Source organism: Crocuta crocuta, unplaced genomic scaffold (assembly GCF_008692635.1).
Source record: "Crocuta crocuta isolate KB4526 unplaced genomic scaffold, BGI_CrCroc_1.0 scaffold170, whole genome shotgun sequence".
Taxonomy (NCBI): Eukaryota; Metazoa; Chordata; class Mammalia; order Carnivora; family Hyaenidae; genus Crocuta; species Crocuta crocuta.
This window is the reverse complement of record NW_027527853.1, coordinates 10405350-10424044: the sequence shown is the minus strand read 5'-3', so window position 1 is coordinate 10424044 and position 18695 is coordinate 10405350. Positions and strand designations below refer to the sequence as shown.

Genomic DNA, 18695 nt, shown 5'->3' with positions numbered 1-18695 from the left:
GCAGGGCAGTGGGGCCGGACACGCTGAGGCTGGCCCTTCAGACAAGCCACAGCAAGGCTGTAGAGAGCTGGCAGGGAAGGAGGCAGGGGAAATCACCCTGGGGCTGGGAGCAAGGGGCTGAAGCCGAGCCGAGCCTGGGAGGCTGGGGTCAGCTGTGCTGGGGACTGCTGGCCCCATGTCCCTGGCACAGGCCACATGGCAGCCCCCACGCTGTCCCCCAGCCACGGCTCCACTGTCCCTCAGCCTACCCCTTCCGAATGGAGGGGAGGCCCTGTCAGTCTGCAGCTGTTTCTGGTCAAATCAGGAAACTGAGGTCAGAGCAGGGGGGGACCTCCGGGCTGCCACACAGGTGGGGAAGTGCATGCGGGAGGAGGCAGGACTAGAGTGTGCTGTCCCAAGGCCTGGCGTTTCAATAAGCCAGGAAGTCCTTGTGGACCCTCAGTTCTGGGTCCCAGGCAACACCTCCCTCCTTACTGGAACCCCCTACTTCTCCCTCTGCCCTCCACTCCCTCACCCCTGCTCCACTCCTCTACTGGAATAGTGCCACCCCTCCTCTGCCCCTCCCTCCACTGCCCTGTAGAGTAAACATCCCCAGGGCCTCCCACAGCCCCAGGCTGGCTGCTGGGCCAAACCCCACCCCCCAGGCTGTTTTCCTCTGAGAGCCTTCCTGTGCACTGCTATTTTTGGCCCTCGTGACAGTAATTGATGGCTGGTGGAAAAGTATAAAAGCAGCTGCCACACCTCCAGGTTCACCAGACGGCTCAGGGAGTGCTCCGGACAGTGGCTGCTTGTCCCCGCATCCCACGCTGGACGTGGGGCTCAGACGGCTGGGCCCCCAGCCCTCCACCCTGAGCTCTCTGGGTCTTCCCAAGGACTGTCCTTGCTCATCCGGCGTCCTCGCTCTCCCCACGTTCCCTCAGCTACAGGTAAGAGAGAGCAGCTTCCTTCTGGTTTGAGATAGAACGAAAAGGTTTTGTTTCTCTTCAAGGGCAGGGACCTACACAGCCTCACGGTGGGTAAGAGACCAGGGGATGCAGTCAGCAGCAGTGCTAATAGCTGCAGAGGCCTTCAGATTCATAAAGGGATTTCACGTGAAGTGTCATTCCATGTGTTTCTTACACCATCCTTGCCAACGGGTATTTATAACGTTTTATGGATGGGTAAGGGGGCCCTTGGAGAGGTGACCCTGCCAAAGGTCCACAAGTCAGGAAGTGGCAGGGGCTGGATTTACACCCAGGTTCCCTCGGACTCCAGTCCTTTAGGCTGGGTTCTCTTATTTGTATAGGTTGTTAAACAACAGTTAAGGACAGTGGCGTTCAGTGTTAGCAGGAAAGCAAGAGACCAGGCAGGGGGTCCGAGCCTGGACTTGGGGCTGCAGACTTCACTCTGCTCTCAGGCCCATGATTCACTTAGGCAGCCTCTCAGATGAGGGAGGGGACCCAGGAGGGGTGACAGAATGGCAGACCCTCATCCCTGATCCTCTGACAACCAACAGGTTGCCGCTCCCCATCACCGGCAGCCATGAGGTCCCGGCTACTGGTTCCTGTGGCCCACCTGCCCACGATTCGGGAGACCTCGGAGGAGATGTTGCCCGGGGGGCCTGGGCAGGAACCACTGGGCTCCCCCAGCCTGGATGACTACGTGAAGTCCATTTGTCAGCTGGCACAGCCCACTTCAGTGCTGGACGCGGTCACAGCCAAGGCCCAGCTCAGCAGAACGCCCCAGTCAGCCCGGGCCTTCAAGAAGAGCTGCCCTACCGAGTCCCTACAGGACATTACTACCCGTTTCAGTGGCCAGCAGCCTGCAGCGCCCAGGGATGGCGCTGCTGACCCCCTGGACTGGCTCTACGGGGAGTCCCAGGAAAAGCGGCCAAGCAGGAGGGACCCAGCGAGGCGGACTGGTTCCTCTGCTGACCCCCAGGGCTCACACAGACACATGGATGGTGGCAAGGCCCAGGGGACCCCCAGAGGGAGACCCTGTGATGCCAGGGTGCAGGGGCACTCTCGGCAGGACCCTCAAGAGACTGGCACCAGGGCTCCTGGCCTTCCAGGCCACTCTGTGGGACCGCAGCCTCCCCCCCGCCCCCACGCCACAGCAGCACCCTCAGAACTCTCTATTTGCACCTCCCGGTGATCCATGAACTCTGACCCCTCCCCAATAAAGGCTTCCATACAGAGCACACTGGTCTGTGTCACCTTCTGGCCCTCTTTCCCGGAGGTGGGCGCTGTCCCTGGCAGGTCTCTGAGAGGGGGACACCTTTCTGCAGGGGCTGCCTGCCTTGGCATTTCATAGCAAGACCCCCTCCTCTGAAGAGTGAGAACAGCCTCGCTGGCCTGGCGAGGTATTACTGATCCTGCTCGCACTGCTCCTTGCTGGCGGATCACTGCGGGCAAGTGACTTAATGTTTCTGTTCATTGGTTTTCTTGTGGGGAAAATGGGAGTTTCCTAGTTTGTTCTGATGAGTAAGTGGGACAAAACCCACTCGCATCATGGGGTGCGTGTTATAAGCCCGTACTCGGAGTAGCTACGGTGTGGTTACTTCACGGCGGGGAAATGAGGTCGGTGGCAGGTGAGAAGCGAAGGTCTCAGCCCCACAGTGATTTCAGAGTGAAGCCCTGGGCACTCCCGCCTCCCAACCCTCAGAGCCTGTGCCCCATGTGGCCCCAGAGAAAACACAGGATTTCCCCAAATGAACCTGCTGGGTTTGGGGGGAACTTCTCACCAGGCTACCTGGGGGTATCTCAGCTCACAAGTCCTGTTGTGTCACTGGGGGAGGTTTGTCCGGGCTGAGGGCTGACACAGAATCCGCCCTAGCTCAGCTGCAGACCAGGTGGCCCTGTCCTCCCTTCCCCATCCCTCCCTCCACCCAGGGGGCTTCTCAGCTGTGGGGCAAAGTGCAGGCTGTTGTCCAGAGCCTTGCTCTCTGGCAGGTCCAGTGGCCAGGGCCTCACTCCACATGACCTGAGGTCCAGGCCAGCCCCGGGTCCTCCAGCCTGGAGGCTTCTAGCAAGGAAGGAGATGAGGTGAAAAATAGGGAGAGGAAGGGTCTTCTTCCTTAGGCAGGTGAGGCATCAGAAAACTCAAAAGAATCAGGCCTGAGGACCCATTACCCTGCTCTCTTGGGCCAGGTCAGAGCTGGCCGACCCTGGTCAGTGCTGAAGGGACAGAGGGGAGAGGAGGAGGGCAGAGCTGGGGCGACATTCAAGCTCACAGCCTGCTTCAGTGTCCTTGTTCTGTGGGCTATCAAACTATTTTCTTCCTTTCTTCTTCCCTTCCTACTTTTTTCTATTTTAAAATTGCTTTGCACTTTTAAAATGTTTATATGCCCTCTTTTTAAAACATTTTTCAGAAGTTTACTTATTTTGAGAGTGAGAGAGACAAAGCCAGTGAGCAATCACGAGCAGGGGAGGAGCAGAGAGAGAGGGAGAGAGAATCCCAAGCAGGCTCCTGGCCATTGGCGCAGAGCCTGATGTGGGGTTCGAGCTCACAAATTGTGGGATCATGACCTGAGCCCAAACCAAGAGTCAGACGCCCAACTGAATGACCCTATCTGCCCCCCTTAAACATTTTTTTTAACGTTTATTTATTTTTGAGACAGAGAAAGACAGAGCTTGAGCAGGGGAGGGGCAGAGAGAGAGAACGAGGTGGGGGAGAGGGGGAGACACAGAAATCAAAGCAGGCTCCAGGCTCTGAGCTGTCAGCACAGAGTCTGTTGCGGGGCTCAAACTCATGGGCCACGAGATCATGGCCTGAGCCGAAGTCAGCCGTTCAACCAACTGAGCCACCCAGGCACCCCTGATCTGCCCTTCTTTAGGTGTGTTTTGTGGGGAGGCAGAATGTAAATCATACATTGAAATGTTTCAGACAAGTAATTTACTCACTACCTGTAAAAAGGGGACCCCAACCCTGCTCTTGGACATGGAGTTAGAAACCACACATACGAATGCCTGCTTCTGCCACAACCTGCTGGTCCCTGACCTTCGCTGGTAAATAAGTGTGGGGCAGCCTTCAGCCAGAACTTCCTTAGGAGGTGGCGGGGAGGGGTGACCTGGGAGTGGGTGCTGGCTGGTGACCACAGGAGTTGGGCTGGCCTCACCGTAGCCCCTTCTGCAAAGCTGTGCGAACCGGGGTCACAGGGAGGCAACCAGGATGAGGTTGGCCAATTCCCCCCAAGCTCAAAAACCACGTGGCTGCATTGGGGAGGTCAGACAGGGCTCTGGGCTCCTCTCCTAATGTGTCCTGAGATGAAAGAAGCTAATGGTATCTTCAGAAATTTCCAAAAAAAAAAAAAAAAAAAAAAAAAAAAAAAAAGAATAAAGGGCAGGCGGAAGGGGTTTCTGGCATTATTGCAAGCTTCTCATGAGACAGAACAGCTTAGGAGAGAGTCCCAGTGCCGGGGGTCCCATCGAGCAGTCTCTTCCTTACACCCACCACTGGAGTAGGAAAGGACACAATGACCCGACCAGGGGGCAGCCTGGCAAGCACTTTGGAGCTCTCGAGGGAACATGTCCATGGCCGAGCACTCACCCAGGTGCCAGTGGGCTGTCAACTGCCTGTCATTTCTGCCTTCAGGCCTTAGAAGAAGGAGGACCATTATAAGAGGGAGGGGCATCCTGACTTTCCCCATCCTGGGAGAGCCAAAGTCCCTGAGTGAGGGCACGCTTCTCCCCTGCCCAGGAGCCTAGTGCCAAGGATGGGGATTGGTGTTGTGCACGCTCACGGCCACCAGGGGGAGCACCAGAGGCAGGCTCCCTGAGGGGCCACATGCCCCTGCACAACTTGAGGGTCCTACTTTTCATTGCAGTGATATATTTACCCACTGGTATTTCCAGCTGGTCCATTTTTCTCTCGAGAAGCCAATCAGCCTGGTTAAAATGCTTTGCTGTCTTTCAAAAGGCACAGGCAGCTCCAGTTCCTCATGCTCTTCGTTCTAATACAAACAAAAGTATCCCCAAAGGCGAAGTTCACAATGGAGGAAGCTAGTGCCTGGGCCTCCGGAGGGTGAAATCCCTCCCTCCACGTTTGGAAACACTTGCCCCAGAGCGGGGCCCCTGCTCCCTGACACACTTCATCTCTCCAAGGGCTCTGGACCCCTGAGGAGACAGTGGAGGAGAGGATGTCCCCAAACTATAGTAGTCAGGCCACAGTTGCTCTGGGGGAGGCCCAGTGGCAGTAGGGAGGGAGGTCTCTCCTGGGCCCCACATGGCTCTGTGAGGTCACAGCCTGTGCTGAGCCCCTCAGCAGCTGGAAGGCACCTTACTTCTTTGTCTGGAAAATGGCCATTATAATGTCACAAAGCCCTTGTATTACGATAAATGACATAGAGGCAAAGTGCCTGGTGCCTCTCTGCCCTTCCCCTGAGGAGAAGCTGACCTGGGGTGGCCGCAGCGTGCAAGTATCTGCAACTGTGAATTCTCCAAGGTCCAGGAGGTCTCAGGTCTGCATTCTGAGAAAGGGCGGAGGCCTGAATGCTGGGTGGCGGGTGGGTCACATAGGCACTTGGTGTCCAGAAACCAGTCATGCATTTCGGCATCAGACTTGGTGCTGCCCAGGCCTACAGCCTGTCTTTACAGAGGCGGTCACCTCCCATGGACACATACTCCTTCAGGCTGGCGCCCCCTGGGCTGTTAAGGCTGTGGAAGTTTCCTGCAAGGTACTTTCTGGCTCCAGGGAGATCAAGTCTGGTCCTCATGCCTTCTTTAGGTTAGGAACATGAAAATCCCCAACTGTGGGGCATTAACTTCTTACCGCAGGGGCCTGTCGGGAATACCTCTTCCCCTTTTTGGGTCTCTCACTTTTCCACATGGACTGTCCCATCACACACAAACACGGGGCACAGGTTTGGGGCTTCCCAGCCCTGCTCCCCACACAACTATTCTTACAGAGGGGACTGTCTTGGGGAATCCCAAGAGTCAAGACCAAACTCTAAGAGTAGCAGTTCTCAAACTTGGCCTGGAGGGCTTGTTAAAACCCAGCTGGGAAGATAGAGTTTCTGAGTCAGCAGGCATGGGGGAAGGAGGGTGATAATAATTTGCATTTCTAACAAGTTCCCAGGTGACTTTGAGGCTGCTGCACGACCACTTGCTGAGAGATGCTGGGTCTTAGATCCATCACTGAACGGCCTGTGGCTGAGGAGCAGGGCGCAGCCAGAAGACCCCATCCAAGCCTCCAGCACAAGAATTGAAGTGGGTCCAACTCCTCACTTAGCATAAACTGCCCAGCACGCCGGAGCTCAGGACCCATCCCAGCCTGCCCTGGGCCTGCACCTGCAGGTTAGTCATCCAGCATCTATGCTCAGGTGCTACACCGTGCCTGGAGGGGGGACACGAAACCAGGCAGTAAGAAAAGAAACAGCAAAAGCAGAGATAGCAGGGCGGTGACATCAGAGCAATGCCAGCAGCAGTAGGGAGAGCGGTAAGTGGACGATAAGACGCATATCAGAGAGGCTGCTCTGCGAAAGAAGAGTGAGCAAAGGAGCACGTGGCAGTGCAGAGAGGGTGGGGAGCAAGTGGTCAGGGCTGGCCCAAGGCCCTGTGCGGGGCGGGGGCACATGGGAGGTGGCGTGTGAGGTTTGTGCCATTCCAGGTCACTACAGGCAGCCGAGTGCTGCCCAGACCACGAGCCAGCTGCCTCCCTCCCAGCCAGGCTCTGGAGCTGTGTGATGGTAGCCTGGCCTGGGCTGTGTTTCACCTATAGACATGTTTTCTTTAGCCCACTTGGTGTTTCGAGGTTTGGAAAATTGCACATGGAATTCCAGATGTCTAACTTCTTTTGAAAACTTAGAAAGGCCCTGGCTCTCTGGAGCCCCTGTTCTTGTACTGCAGCAATAGGTTCGATCCGCAGGGCGGTGGCATCTACAGACAGGATGTGCTCTCCTGCAGCCTCCATTCCCCATGCCTGCCCTGCCCCCCACGTTCTGACCTGCCTGGCCCTGGGAGCATCTTCTGGGGAGTTCTCCATTTCAAGACCTTTCTCCGATGTCTATTCTGATTGGCGAACACAGAGACTGCTTTCACTTCGTGATTGCCCTGTGAACTTGGGCAAACCAGAGGCCTGGGCTGAGTTCCTTATTTGTGCTGTGGGATCGGCAGAGAAGGGACTGGGCTGTGCGGTCTGAAAGATTTTAGCCTCCAGTGTCCTGGCAATTCACGTAGGCAAAAGTCTCAGGGGGAAGGAGAAGAGCCGCAGGTGATTATTTCCACCTGCTCTGAACTCTTGCTGGGGGAGGGGGAGGGAAGTGGAGATGCTCTGACCCTCAGCACCCCTTACAGGACCTCTGGGGGGAGAGAGCTGGTAACCTGGTCTCTAACTCAGAAGATGGGCAGCCTCACAATTCATTACCCAAACTGGGACACTTCTCAGAGTGAAGGGAATGGTCTTAATAATGACCCTGGAATAGCAGGTATAAACTGGGACTGTCATCAGCAATCCAGGATAAATGGTGACCTATGAATAAAGAAGAGGAACAGGCCTTACCTCTCGGTGTCTCAGCTGAAAGCTTCTGCCTTCGTGGTAGCAGTTGTAAGTTTTTAGCAAGCTTAAGAGCTCCGACCTAAAAAGGTAAACACACATGTAATCTTGGGGCATGGAAGGGCTCTGGGCCATCATGATACATGTCTTGCTAGCCACACAAAATCAGTGTAGAGACTAGACGCTACCATCAGACACACACGCCTTTTAGTCTTCTAGAGGCTTCCACATGTCAGATCTTGTGGAAGGTGTAGGGCTAGGAAGAGGAGGAAGAGAAACACAGATGGCCCACATAATTGTGCAAATTGTGTTTGCACACTTTCACTATCACAGATAAGAGTTCCTGACAATCTCCCTGTACTTTCCTTCTGAGTCATTTCCTCAATAAATCCCCTGGGATTGGATTAGTGGCATTTTAAAGACTTTTGCTTCTCCCCCACCATATTACTTCCTGTGGGGGGGTGGGTGGCACCATGAGGGGTGTCTGCCTCTTCCTCATCCTGGCTTTCTGGAGGTCTGACAAGAGATGAAAATGACAGCTGTGAGATAAGACCCTGAAGGTGTGAGGGAGGCCACTCTGCCCAAACGCCTTCTCCCCAGGATAAAGGGAAGCCATAGCAGATAGAGGACGGTCCCTACACCCAGGCTGGGCTCTGCAGGGGAGTGCAATCCAAGAGATCAGAAATGCAAGGCACACATGTGCTTTTAAACCTTCCAGTAGTCACATCACAAAGGAAAACAAAACAGGTGAAATTAGTTTTCATAATGCATTCTATTTTATGGCACAATATAGCTAAAATATTTTAATGTCCACATTTAATCAATATAAACATTATTAATGAGGTCTCATTCATTATTTTGTAATGTGTTTGCCACCTGTCTTTTATATTAACTATACTTCTCCAGCCATAAGTCACGTGCCTGGAAGCCATACGTGGCTGGTGGCTCCCCTGCTGGACAGGGCTGTTCTAGAACCTCTTAGGGCAGTGCCTTCACTGACGCTGGAGCACTCCAGGGTACGGATGAGCAAAAGGTGCCGTTGGTGCTCTGGTGTGCTGCCTGCTGTGGGGAGGATGGTAACTGACGGCATAAGGGAAATCTTGTGATTCAATTAATGTTACCGCATTAACAAAGCACGAGTGAGGGTTGCATGTTCACTGTGCTTCTAAGTGTATAAATGTTGAACATAAACTTATTAGGATATATACATGAAGCTAATCATGTTATGGTTATTATTATGACATTCCCCCAAACTATATTTAATGTTATTTTTCTTTAATTTGATATATATATAGAGAGAATGAGAGAGTCCTACATAGGCTCCATGATCCTGTGACCCTGGGATCATGACCTGAGCTGAAATAAAGAGCTGCTCAACCAGCTGAGCCACCCAGGTGCCCCGAATGTTATTCTTATTATAAAATTTAAACCAGGACAGTGATGGTGTGGACAGCACTGTGAACGGGATGCTGTCTGTTTTCTCAGGTGTCTAACTGGAGGACCCAGGAAGCAGGTCAGCAAAAGCTAGGAGGTTGGCTTGCCTTCAAGGAGGCAGATAGGAGCTGCCCAAATCTAGAAAATATTTGGATCCAGCACTCAAAAAGCAAGATAAAATGAAAACTTACTTTAGTTCAGAAATACATTTGAAAAAATACTCTAAACATTATTTTATGGTAAGACGGAGTAAATAAAATTGAAAATAAACAAAGCTAAAAATGATCATGTCAATAGAACACATTTTTTAAAATAAAAACTCCAAACCTACTTTAAGTTTCATTTCCCCCCCAAACTGTTTAACACAGTAAGAGTGTTAGTATTGCTCTAGTTTTAGAGCATAAATTAGATGCCATCTGTGCAGAGTCACAGCAAGCATTGTCATGCTTTCCTGCTTTTGTGGGCCTTAGGGGGCAGGGGTTAAATCCTCAACCCAAAGAGATGCTTGATCTCCAGGGAGACACGCTTCAAAAAGAAGAGCCCCAATCACTGTCCCTGGGGACAGGCACATTGTCCTATCTATGAAAAGTGCCCAGAATCCCTCTACACAAAGGCTGCCCCTGGCAGGGAGTGGTCACAAGAAGACCCCCTGCCTGTACACAAAGGCTTACTTCAGGATGGACTTGCTGTCGCTGACGGGAACCTGCGAACTGGGTGGACAATCTTCCTTCATCTTCCCCTCTTTTTGCAGCGTCAGGAAGCTACCTGCTGGGAAGAAGAGGAAGGGCATACAGACAGGTGAGCCTGGAGAAGGGGTGCTGGCCAGTGCAGTGCCCAGAGCTCTGGTGTACAGGCCTGTGGCTCCAGACTCACCTCCCACTTCCCCCCTTCCACCAGCCCCCTCCGGCCCGGGGCCCAGGGTGGCCACAGCTCTGAAGGATCAGGCTCAGAGGACTTAATGGGCCGCATGCCCACATGGAGCAGCCAAGTTCCCCTCAACAGGGGACAAGGTCAAAAGTGCTGAGCTAGTTGGCACCCAGCTCCCCTTCCCAGAACCTCTCCATAATCCCTAGGGATCTGACCTGTCTTCTAAATGTTTCACACCACAGGCTCTCTTCCCTCAGCTAGGACATCCTGAATGACAGTTTCTGCCTCCATCTCTCCTCCATACCCCCAGAGCACCCTGGGCCTTTCTTCTCCTTCCCCACTGAGCCCAGGCTGGTGGCCCTATCACTGCCTTTGGAATCAGCACACCTGGGCCAGCTCTCCTGGTGATGGGTTAGTTGGTACTGGGGTCACACATGCTGGAGACCCTGTTGAACATTTTCTATGAATTACTTTTTTTACTCCTTATAACAACAGTATGAGGTAAGTACTATCCTCTTACCATTTTATAGACGAGAAAACAGGGACAGAAGTTGACGACTTTGCCCAAGGTTTCCAGTGAATCAGTAGCAAAGTCGTTGTTTGAACATAAGCATTTAGATTCTGGTCACAAAACCCATCTCGCACAGTGGCTTAAACCCTCCAGCCTTCCTTTTCTTATCGGTGCAATGGGGTAATCTCTACCTTCTAAGATTGCTAGTTGATTCACACATGAAACTGTGTATTCACAACCCGGAAAGCTTTGCGGAGCTTCTCAAACCCTCCCGGGGAGGGTTCTTTCCCTCTCCAACTTACTCCGGCTGAGAACTTTCTTACTGAGCCCCCTCCCCTCCCCACCATGTGTCAGGCAGTGGGCCACAGCACCTCTCTGTCTCTCTCTCTCCCCAATCGCAGCCCTGTCTCTACCTCTCCTCTCAAGTTGCAGCTAGGACCCTGAGGAGTTAAGTCACACCAGGAAGTGGCACAGATGGGGTGCACAGCCTGTCCATGTCACAGAGTGGCCCCTTCACAAAACCCCAACATCTGTTCACACAAACCTGGCTCAGTCAAGTCCTCCCCTCCTGTGTGTGTGTGCAAATGTTCCTGGGGGGTCGAGGTCAGGTTCAACTGCTGCTGTATTAATGTCCTCAAAGTGGAGAGAGTGCTCTGCCCTCTTGGGCCCTGACTTACTAGGTGACCGCACTCTCTTCCCACTTGTTTGATACCACCCACAAACAACACAGGCCTGCCTTCTGAGATGGCATCAGGCCTGAATGATCACTTGGTTCTGGAAGCAGGGGAAACAGGGAGAAGGGGAATGAAATGGGGGAGGTGGGCGTCTCAGTGACCTTAGAATCATCCTATAAATACCTCCCCTCTCCCAGGGTCTAGAGTGAGGCAAAACACGGTTTAGAGGGAGGTCAGGCCCCTGGCTGTAGCCACGGCAAGGCCCACCTCCACAGGGCACAGGGCAGGCACTATGGGGTCCTGGAGCGGGGGCCTCACTGCTGGGCAACAGGATTTCAAAATTGGGTTTCAGTTCCTCAGCCCCTCAGCCTCCAGTGGAAAAAAAGTGATCTGTGAGGCTCCCTCTCTGGGGAGTTCCTCAAACACTTCATGCAGAGCTGGCTTCAGCCCGAGAAAAAAGTATCTGAGCTTCTCCCTCCACACTGTTTCTGGGGGGCCCTGGCACAATGGTGCCTTGCTTTACGCAGGCTCATTATGGAAAGAGCTGGACTTACCCAGAAGTAACAGCAAGTGGTCTTCCCTCTCGCCTCCTCTGTGGCCAGCTCCTCTAGTACCCCTCACTTCCTGGTCTGAGCGCTGACCTCCCCGAGCTGTTCTCACCTCTCCCAAAGTGCTCTCTGCTTTGTTCTCCTTCTGGGTCTTTACGGTGCTCTTCTCTGTCCAGAAGACAGCCTCCGGCTTGCCCTGCACTCTGCAAGCTCGCTCTGCCGGGAAACCCTTGCCAGAGCGGCGCCTTCCTCCAGTATCAGGGGGGCTCCTCTCTAGCCCTGCACCTGCTCTGGGCTCCTGGCTGTGCTGGGCCCCCAGGACCTGACCCATTGAGTGGGGAGCTGATAGGAGGATGGGGGAGCGGAGGTGCGGGAGGTGGGAGGGGAGGCTGAAGCCGCAGGCCTCCCACCAGGGATGATATGTTTCTGGCTCACTTGTTTCCAGCCCCAAGCCCGAGCCTGACACACAGCAAGAGGTCCATAGATGGCTATTAAATTATTGGACGGATTGGAGAAGCCTCACGGGGTCCTCCAAAGTCAACTTTCCCAGAGTTGTGTGTCCCCGGCTGGAATAAAACACCTAAAAGTCTCCAGGGGCGAGGAGATTGACTGGGCTGACACGCTGGTCATGGGAGTCCATGGGGGACTGGGAGACACATGCCTTCTCTGGAGGGGCAGCTCTTCTGGTGTTTCACGAGAAGCCAGAAATCTGCATCTGTAAGGGCTATATTTCACTGTTTAGAGTGGGACACTGTGGTGGAGACATTGCCTGCCCCTGGGATGACCTGTGATGGCTCACAGTCCTCAGCCCCCTGTGGGGCCATGTGACCAGCATGTCACATGTGACACATAAGAGGTGGTGTGTGTGTCACTCTCAGGCTAGTGCATTCAAGCCGGCGTGTGACCCTGTTCTCTGCTGCGGTGACCCAGAAAGCCACATGTCCTGACTGGTACAGCTTCCAGATGGTCAGCCTGGGTCCCAGAGTGCCTCGGTAGACTACAGCTCTCTGCCAACCCATGGTGGATGTGGACTGGGAAAGAGAAATAAGTCTAAGCTGCTGGTGTCTCATAGATTTGTTATTGCAGCATAATCTGCACTATCCTGACCAATGCACTAAATTATTCAATTAAAAGTATATAGTTAAAAATAAAACATAGCTAGACAAAACATAGTTGCAACACAGATGCCTTTGTGGGGCTCCAGTGTGTGACTTCTGATTCACGACAGGATCCAGTTTACAATACTTTGATTCTCCTACAGCATGTGGGGACTATGCCGATTTTGCTCTATTTAGCAGGAATACTTAGAAGTGAAATCTCTATAAGTCAAGCAGTGATTAGTTAGAGCTCTGGGCCAGGGGCTGCTAAAGACCCTCATGGCTTTAGTTTCCCATATTTTCCTCTCTGAGCCTTCATTTTCCCGTTTGTACAATAGGAATATTGATCTCTGGTAGGTTAGAAATTTTCTTAGCTGTAGAACATTTTGTTCAAATGGAATAGTTATGCAAATCAGATTCAATGCTTGGGTTGATAGTGAGGTGGGTGGCTGAGACCCCCATCTAGGGCTTTGCCTAGGGCTCTGGATAATATTATTTGCAAAGCACGGTACAAAGTAACACGTGAAACCTTCCTCACAATGGCTTTTTGGAGAACTTTGCCCTCCAGAATCTACTTTTTAAAAGGACATGACCCACGTGCTGAGCGGCTCCAGCTGGAGTGAGGTGGCATCAGCTGGGTAGGGGGTCAGGAGGAAAGTGAAGATCGGTCCTGGATTATAGAAGGTCAAGTGAAAAGAGAAAGGGGAAGGTGGCCCATAGGGTAAATAGCTTAGCTTGGCAGGGATGGGGAATGGGGTTGTACACTATCCCAGGGGAGGGCAGGAAATGAGTGAGCAAAGCTCGGGGTAGGCAATAAAGGGCCCACTTCAGCAAAGGGGGTCTCTTCCAACTTGCTGGGCTGAGTCTGAGCCTTATGTGGCTGGAACCTTGACCCCTAGAAAAACAGTATCTTGTTTGAGAGAATCACGCATTTCTGTGTCTTCTGACATGTATCGTCTGTCTGTCTGCTTCTCACATGTCCACCCTTCCACCCCAAGGAGACGTCTCCACCTCCCTGAGTTCCAGACCTGAGCTTGGGGTCACTCATAAGATCTCCACTCCAAATCTGAACACTGCCTTTGTGCCTCCATTACCACACTGAATGTTGAGAAGATTTTCATTCATTTTGATAATCCAATTCTTGTAGAGTTCTAAAGTGAGGTACATGCTCACCTAAGAGTGCCCTAGAGATAACTGCTGAATGAGAGAGTCGCAAGGGAGGGAGGGAGAGAGAGAGAAGAAAGTAACAGAAAGAAAGCAAAAAAAAAAAAAAGATCCCTCTGTTTGGAACAAGTTTCTGAAACTGTCCCTTAAATATTCACTCTCCTCGTGCACTGGACAGGGCCTTAGAGAATCTCTAATGGAGTGCTTTTCAACCTTTAATAAAAAGCACAATCTTATTTTTACAAGCAGAAGCCCAATGTACAAATGAATTACAGCAAGGCTGCTTTGGGGGGCGCCTGAGTGGCTAAGTCAGTTAAGCGTCCAGCTTCAGCTCAGGTTGTGATCTCGTGGTTGAGGAGTTCAAGCCCCGCATCAGGCTGTCTGCTTTCAGCACAGAGCCTGCTTCTGGTCCTCTGTCCCCCTTTCTCTCTCTGCCTCTCCCCTGCTCTCGCTCTCAGAAATAAATAAACATTTAAAAATTTAAAAATAATCTGAAAAAAAAAAAAAGCAAGGCTACTTGGGTTGAAGCAGGAGTGGGGGAGGATGGGCTGCGGCCGGCCTGTCACCCTGACGCAGCCTAAAAACCAGAGTGACAGATGCAGCCTGGGCTCCAGCCCTCTTTGTCCTGGCCTCCCCTCCTCCCCCAGGCCCCAGGGCGCGCAGCTCAGGTCTCCAGGTTTTCTTCCCCGGGCTGGAAGAGGCTCCGTTCCCAACCAGAGGACTCAGACTGCAGCCAGGGCTCCTCGTGCCCCAGAGGAGGGCCCCCGGGGCCACGTGCCAGACGCGGTTACCTACCTGTCCCCAGTGAACAGGCAGCGAACTGGGTTTCCACTTCAGTGGCTGCTCCGTCAGCCGTGCGGAGGGGCTGCTGAGGACAGCAGGCCCCACAGCCTGCCCTTGCTATTGTCTCTGGCCTTTGGTTTGGGACAAAGGACACTGAAGCCTTTACAACGGCTAGGCTTGGCCCATCTCTCCCTTGTTTGTGGTCATGGAGCCGGTTATCCCAGAAGAAGGAAGCTTTGTGGCCCTTCGGTCACAGCGACAGCCCGATTCCAACTAGCCAGGGTCAAAGGAGCCAAAAAGGCTAAGCGAGTGGGGTTTTCGTGAAGCCAAACTGAGTGCGTCTGAAGGCCTTTTCTTTCAAGAAGATGGCTGCCTACTTTCTTCTCTTACAATGCCCTCTCTTTTCATAAAATGATGGCAAAAATAGGTGGTCATTGTCCTCACTTGGCAAAATGGTGAATGCGTCACTATCCAAATTAAAATGTTCCGGGGAAGTCCGTGAGATCTGAGGGCTTGGTAACCTCTGTTCTAACACTTTAACTTATTTTCTTATTTAGGCATGATTAAAATCGAATGTGTAAAAAAAGCGATGTGGGAAGCAAAAGGCAGGACGACAGAGGTGTGGGGCTCAGCTAGGGGCCTCGGGCCCGGGCTGCTCCCACAGAAGGAGGCAGGCTCTGAGAGAGAGGGCAGGTGCAGGGACACTGTCTCGCATTCCTAAGAAGCCGGTGTCCTCTGAGCGGCAGTCCAGGACCACAGCTCCCCAAGGCCAGCCAGGGGCAGCAGGGGGCATTGGAAACAAGGAGCCTTAAAGGGCCCCCCCACCGACCCCCCAGCACCTGTCTGCCAGCAAATGGTGGAGCTCGGCCATGGAGGAAGCTGCCGTGCCTGCTGGTACCAGCTGCCTCTGAGAGGGGGGTCTGGCTGCACACAGCCTGCCCCTCAGCGACACATTTTTGCTGAGAAAGCCAGTTGTTAGGATGCGGACAGCAGATGGCGACTCAGCAGCTGCTGCCCCCGCCCCTCCACCCTGCTGTCCTTACCCCCTCTCCATTTCCATTGCTGCCCACCCCCCTCCCTCCGCCGCCATCTGCCTGCTGGCTCAGCCACAGCCTTCCTTGCCTCAGCTTGGTAGCTGGGAAGGGGGCCCCGGGAGGACACTGAGCAGATGGTGGTGATGGTGGCTGAGGGAGAGCAGGAGAGGTGGCCACCGCCGAGCCACCAGCTACCAGCCGCTCCGCTCACTGCCTTCTTCTGGGCTGACTCACAGACCCCAAATTGCCTTTACTGCATCCTCCCACCTCCTGGGTCCTGGGCTCCCACCAACAGGTCTCCCTGACACCGTCGCCCTTCCTCTGAAGAGCCTGGCCCTCTGTATGCACGTAGGCTGGCCTTCCTTACAGCTTCCCCCCTCAGCACACAGGCAGTGCTCACCCAGGCCCCTGTGGCAGGATTTTGGGTTTCTGCTCTTGCTTTCAAGGCATGGCAGCTTGAGGCAAGAAAGCCATTTCCGACCCTCCCGCTCACTCTCTCACACACACTTGGCCCTGTGGGACCCGTCCTTGCCTATGGAAGAGGGTATCTATGGAAATAGAAATCCCTCAGCCATGCTTTTGGGCCAAACAGGTGCTCAGAATGACCAACAGTCTGAGTGTCTGGGGCCAGAGGTGCAGTGGGGTGTTGGGGACGAGCCCTCCAAGGGCTCAGGGCCAGCTGCTGTGGGGCCACACTCGGTGCCCTCTGTGGCTTCCCCCACCCCTGCTATCTACTGCACCAGGCCTGTGTGCCAGTGCAGCTGCTGGAGGTGGTTTCTTGTGACATACAGTGGGGCTCAGAATCTTCTGGGCCATAGAGCCCTTTGGAATCTCTTGAAAGCATAACACACACTCCCCAGAAACATGCACATGTGTGCATGGGTGTGCAAGCATGCACACACCACATCTGCATACCACTGCAGGGGCCTTGGAAGTCCCTGTTCATGTGCCGCTGGATTCCCAGATCCCAGATTAAGAACTTCTGCCGAAACAGGTCACGGTGAGAGACAGGAGGCAAAGGGGCATCCCAGAGAGAAGTCTGGGTGTGGGTTTGGCTGCAGCGTCAATGTGGCATGTGATGTCACCACGGTGTGCCATCCCTTGGGCCTCAGTTTTGCCAGGATTGTACTGGCAGCTGACCTAGAGTGTCTTCAGGGTTCCTCCCAAGCTCTGCAGCTCTGGGGCTGCATGACCTCCCTGCTCCCATCCCCCAGAGTCAGGCAGAGCAAGGGGAAGGGGTTCCAAATCTCTCCCTCAGCAGTGCAGCCTGGGGAAGGAGGTCAGACAGCCAGAAAAGAAAACTGAGCAAATGTAAGTTCCCCTTTCACGAGAGCAGAAGCTCTGGGAAGCGTAGCTGCTTCCTATTTGATTTTAAGTTACTTTGAAACAATTCCCAAATATGTTTTTCCATGTACTCTGTGACCAGGTAACAACCCAATCTTTATAAGGATCTGGGTTTAAAGCTCTCCTCTGTGATTCTTTAGCTGTGTGACCTTAGGCGAAGTCCCGTTCCCTCTCTGAGCCTCAGTTCCTCATTAGTTGAACCACTGACTGCTATAAGATGAGCCTTGTAGGGAGCTCACCCATAATAAACCGAAGATAGGGAGTCGGAAGCCACGATGGGGCTCTGGAGATGGGGACATGGCACTCAAAGAGGGTTGCAGTCGTCCCCTGGAGTGGCTATGAGCAAGGACATATGGCTGAGTTTACTCTCAAAACCAGGGCCCAGGTCCTCAGAGGCCCAGCCCAGAGGGCCTTCTGGGTAGACCTCCTGCTCAGGGTCTCTCTGTGAAGCTTCACATTTATAGGATCTGAACTGAGACATGCTGAGTTCTGTTCATGTCCTTTGTTCTCTGTCATTGTCCAGCTGACCTTGACCCAGGGGGACCCTGGACCTTCACTCTGTTTTCGACCTCCAGGCCGCCCAATGGAGTCTCATGGTGGAAATATGTCCTCCATTCCCACATTCACAGGGGCTGTTTAATCTGTAGTCTCAACCTCACTTTCACTGTCAAGTCGAACCACCAGCACCCCACACACAGAGAATGAGGACAGAACTACTGAAAACCCACCTCACCACCGACAGAGCCCTGAACCACACCCCATTACAACTTGCGGGCAGAAATATTTTGACCTAAGTTTAATGCGCTCCATCTTCTCTGCTCACCCTTCCCCTTCTCTCCTCCCCCTTCCTCTCTTCTCCCTCAGTCCCTCCTCCCTTCCTCCCTTCCTCCCTTTAGCACCTCTCACCCTGGTGGTAGCAGCTCAGGGATTATACTGGGGAGCAGGAGGCACGCAGACCTGCATTAACCTGCGCAGGTATTTTTTTTTTTTTTTTAATCATGGCTACTGGCAACAAATCTTGATTGTATGCTGAGCTGTTAAACTACAGAGAAGCTAGCAAGGATTTCTTCTGCCATTACAAGTGTGTGGCTTTGGAGGCTGACCTGCGTGGGTTCAAATTCCAGAATCCTAGCCCCACTTGCTGGGACTTTATTTAATTTGTTTATGAAGTGAGGTTACTAAAGGTTTCCTTACAATGTTTTAAGAAAACACCGACCAGCACTAACCCTGCACGGATCCTGGTGCGGGAGGAGGCCCTCCCTCCCACAGGGCTATGTAGGATTGTAAAAACACTGCAGCATCTCTTGGGGATTAGAAGTGCCTGACTGAGTGTCAGGAGCTTGGGGGAGAACAGGATGGAAGGTAGGGCGAGCTCTGAAGTGAGAGGCTGAAATGAATGAATGAGGCCTGGCACAACGAAGTCTGAGTTCAAATCCTGACTCAGCCACCAACTCATCTGGGTGAAAGTGGACAATTCCATAATTCTAAGCCTCAGTTTTCTCATCCTGAAAATGGGGATAATGAAAGTATCAGGGCTGTGAGAAGTAGGCGCCATATTGTGCTAATGCCCTTTGCACAGGTCTGGGGACACTGCAAATCCTCTGTAAATAGTGTGGTGATGCAAGCCCCTCCTTCTGCTATTATCTCGGCGCCGGTTTTCCATCTGTAAAATCTGAGAGTTGTGTCAGAGCCTCTCTGAGCCTCTCCCCACAACTAACATCAGTGCTTCTAGGATATTGCCTAATATGAGAGGCAAAGAGGGCAAAGGC

At 53.1% G+C, this 18695-nt stretch overlaps 2 protein-coding genes across 3 annotated transcripts in view; one reads left to right on the top strand and one right to left on the bottom strand.

Moving 5' to 3' along the window:
* RASSF4 (Ras association domain family member 4) overlaps nucleotides 1–18695 on the bottom strand; it is a 31420-nt gene that overhangs the window by 12343 nt on the left and 382 nt on the right. Inside the window, exons 2-3 of one of the 2 annotated variants that reach the window (XM_077780256.1) lie at nucleotides 9576–9669; nucleotides 7477–7552 (exon numbers count right to left, since the gene is read on the bottom strand). In XM_077780256.1, coding sequence (XP_077636382.1) covers nucleotides 7477–7552; nucleotides 9576–9637 — 138 coding nt within the window. In that variant the 5' untranslated portion in view covers nucleotides 9638–9669. Of the gene's footprint in view, nucleotides 1–7476; nucleotides 7553–9575; nucleotides 9673–18695 lie in introns of both variants that reach the window. The other variant, XM_077780261.1, reaches the window with a different exon arrangement.
* On the top strand, nucleotides 661–2177 carry DEPP1 (DEPP autophagy regulator 1). The gene is given in 3 exon segments (XM_077780267.1): nucleotides 661–926; nucleotides 1496–2002; nucleotides 2005–2177. Coding segments are annotated over 2 exon segments (624 nt in total). The 5' UTR covers nucleotides 661–926; nucleotides 1496–1521; the 3' UTR covers nucleotides 2148–2177.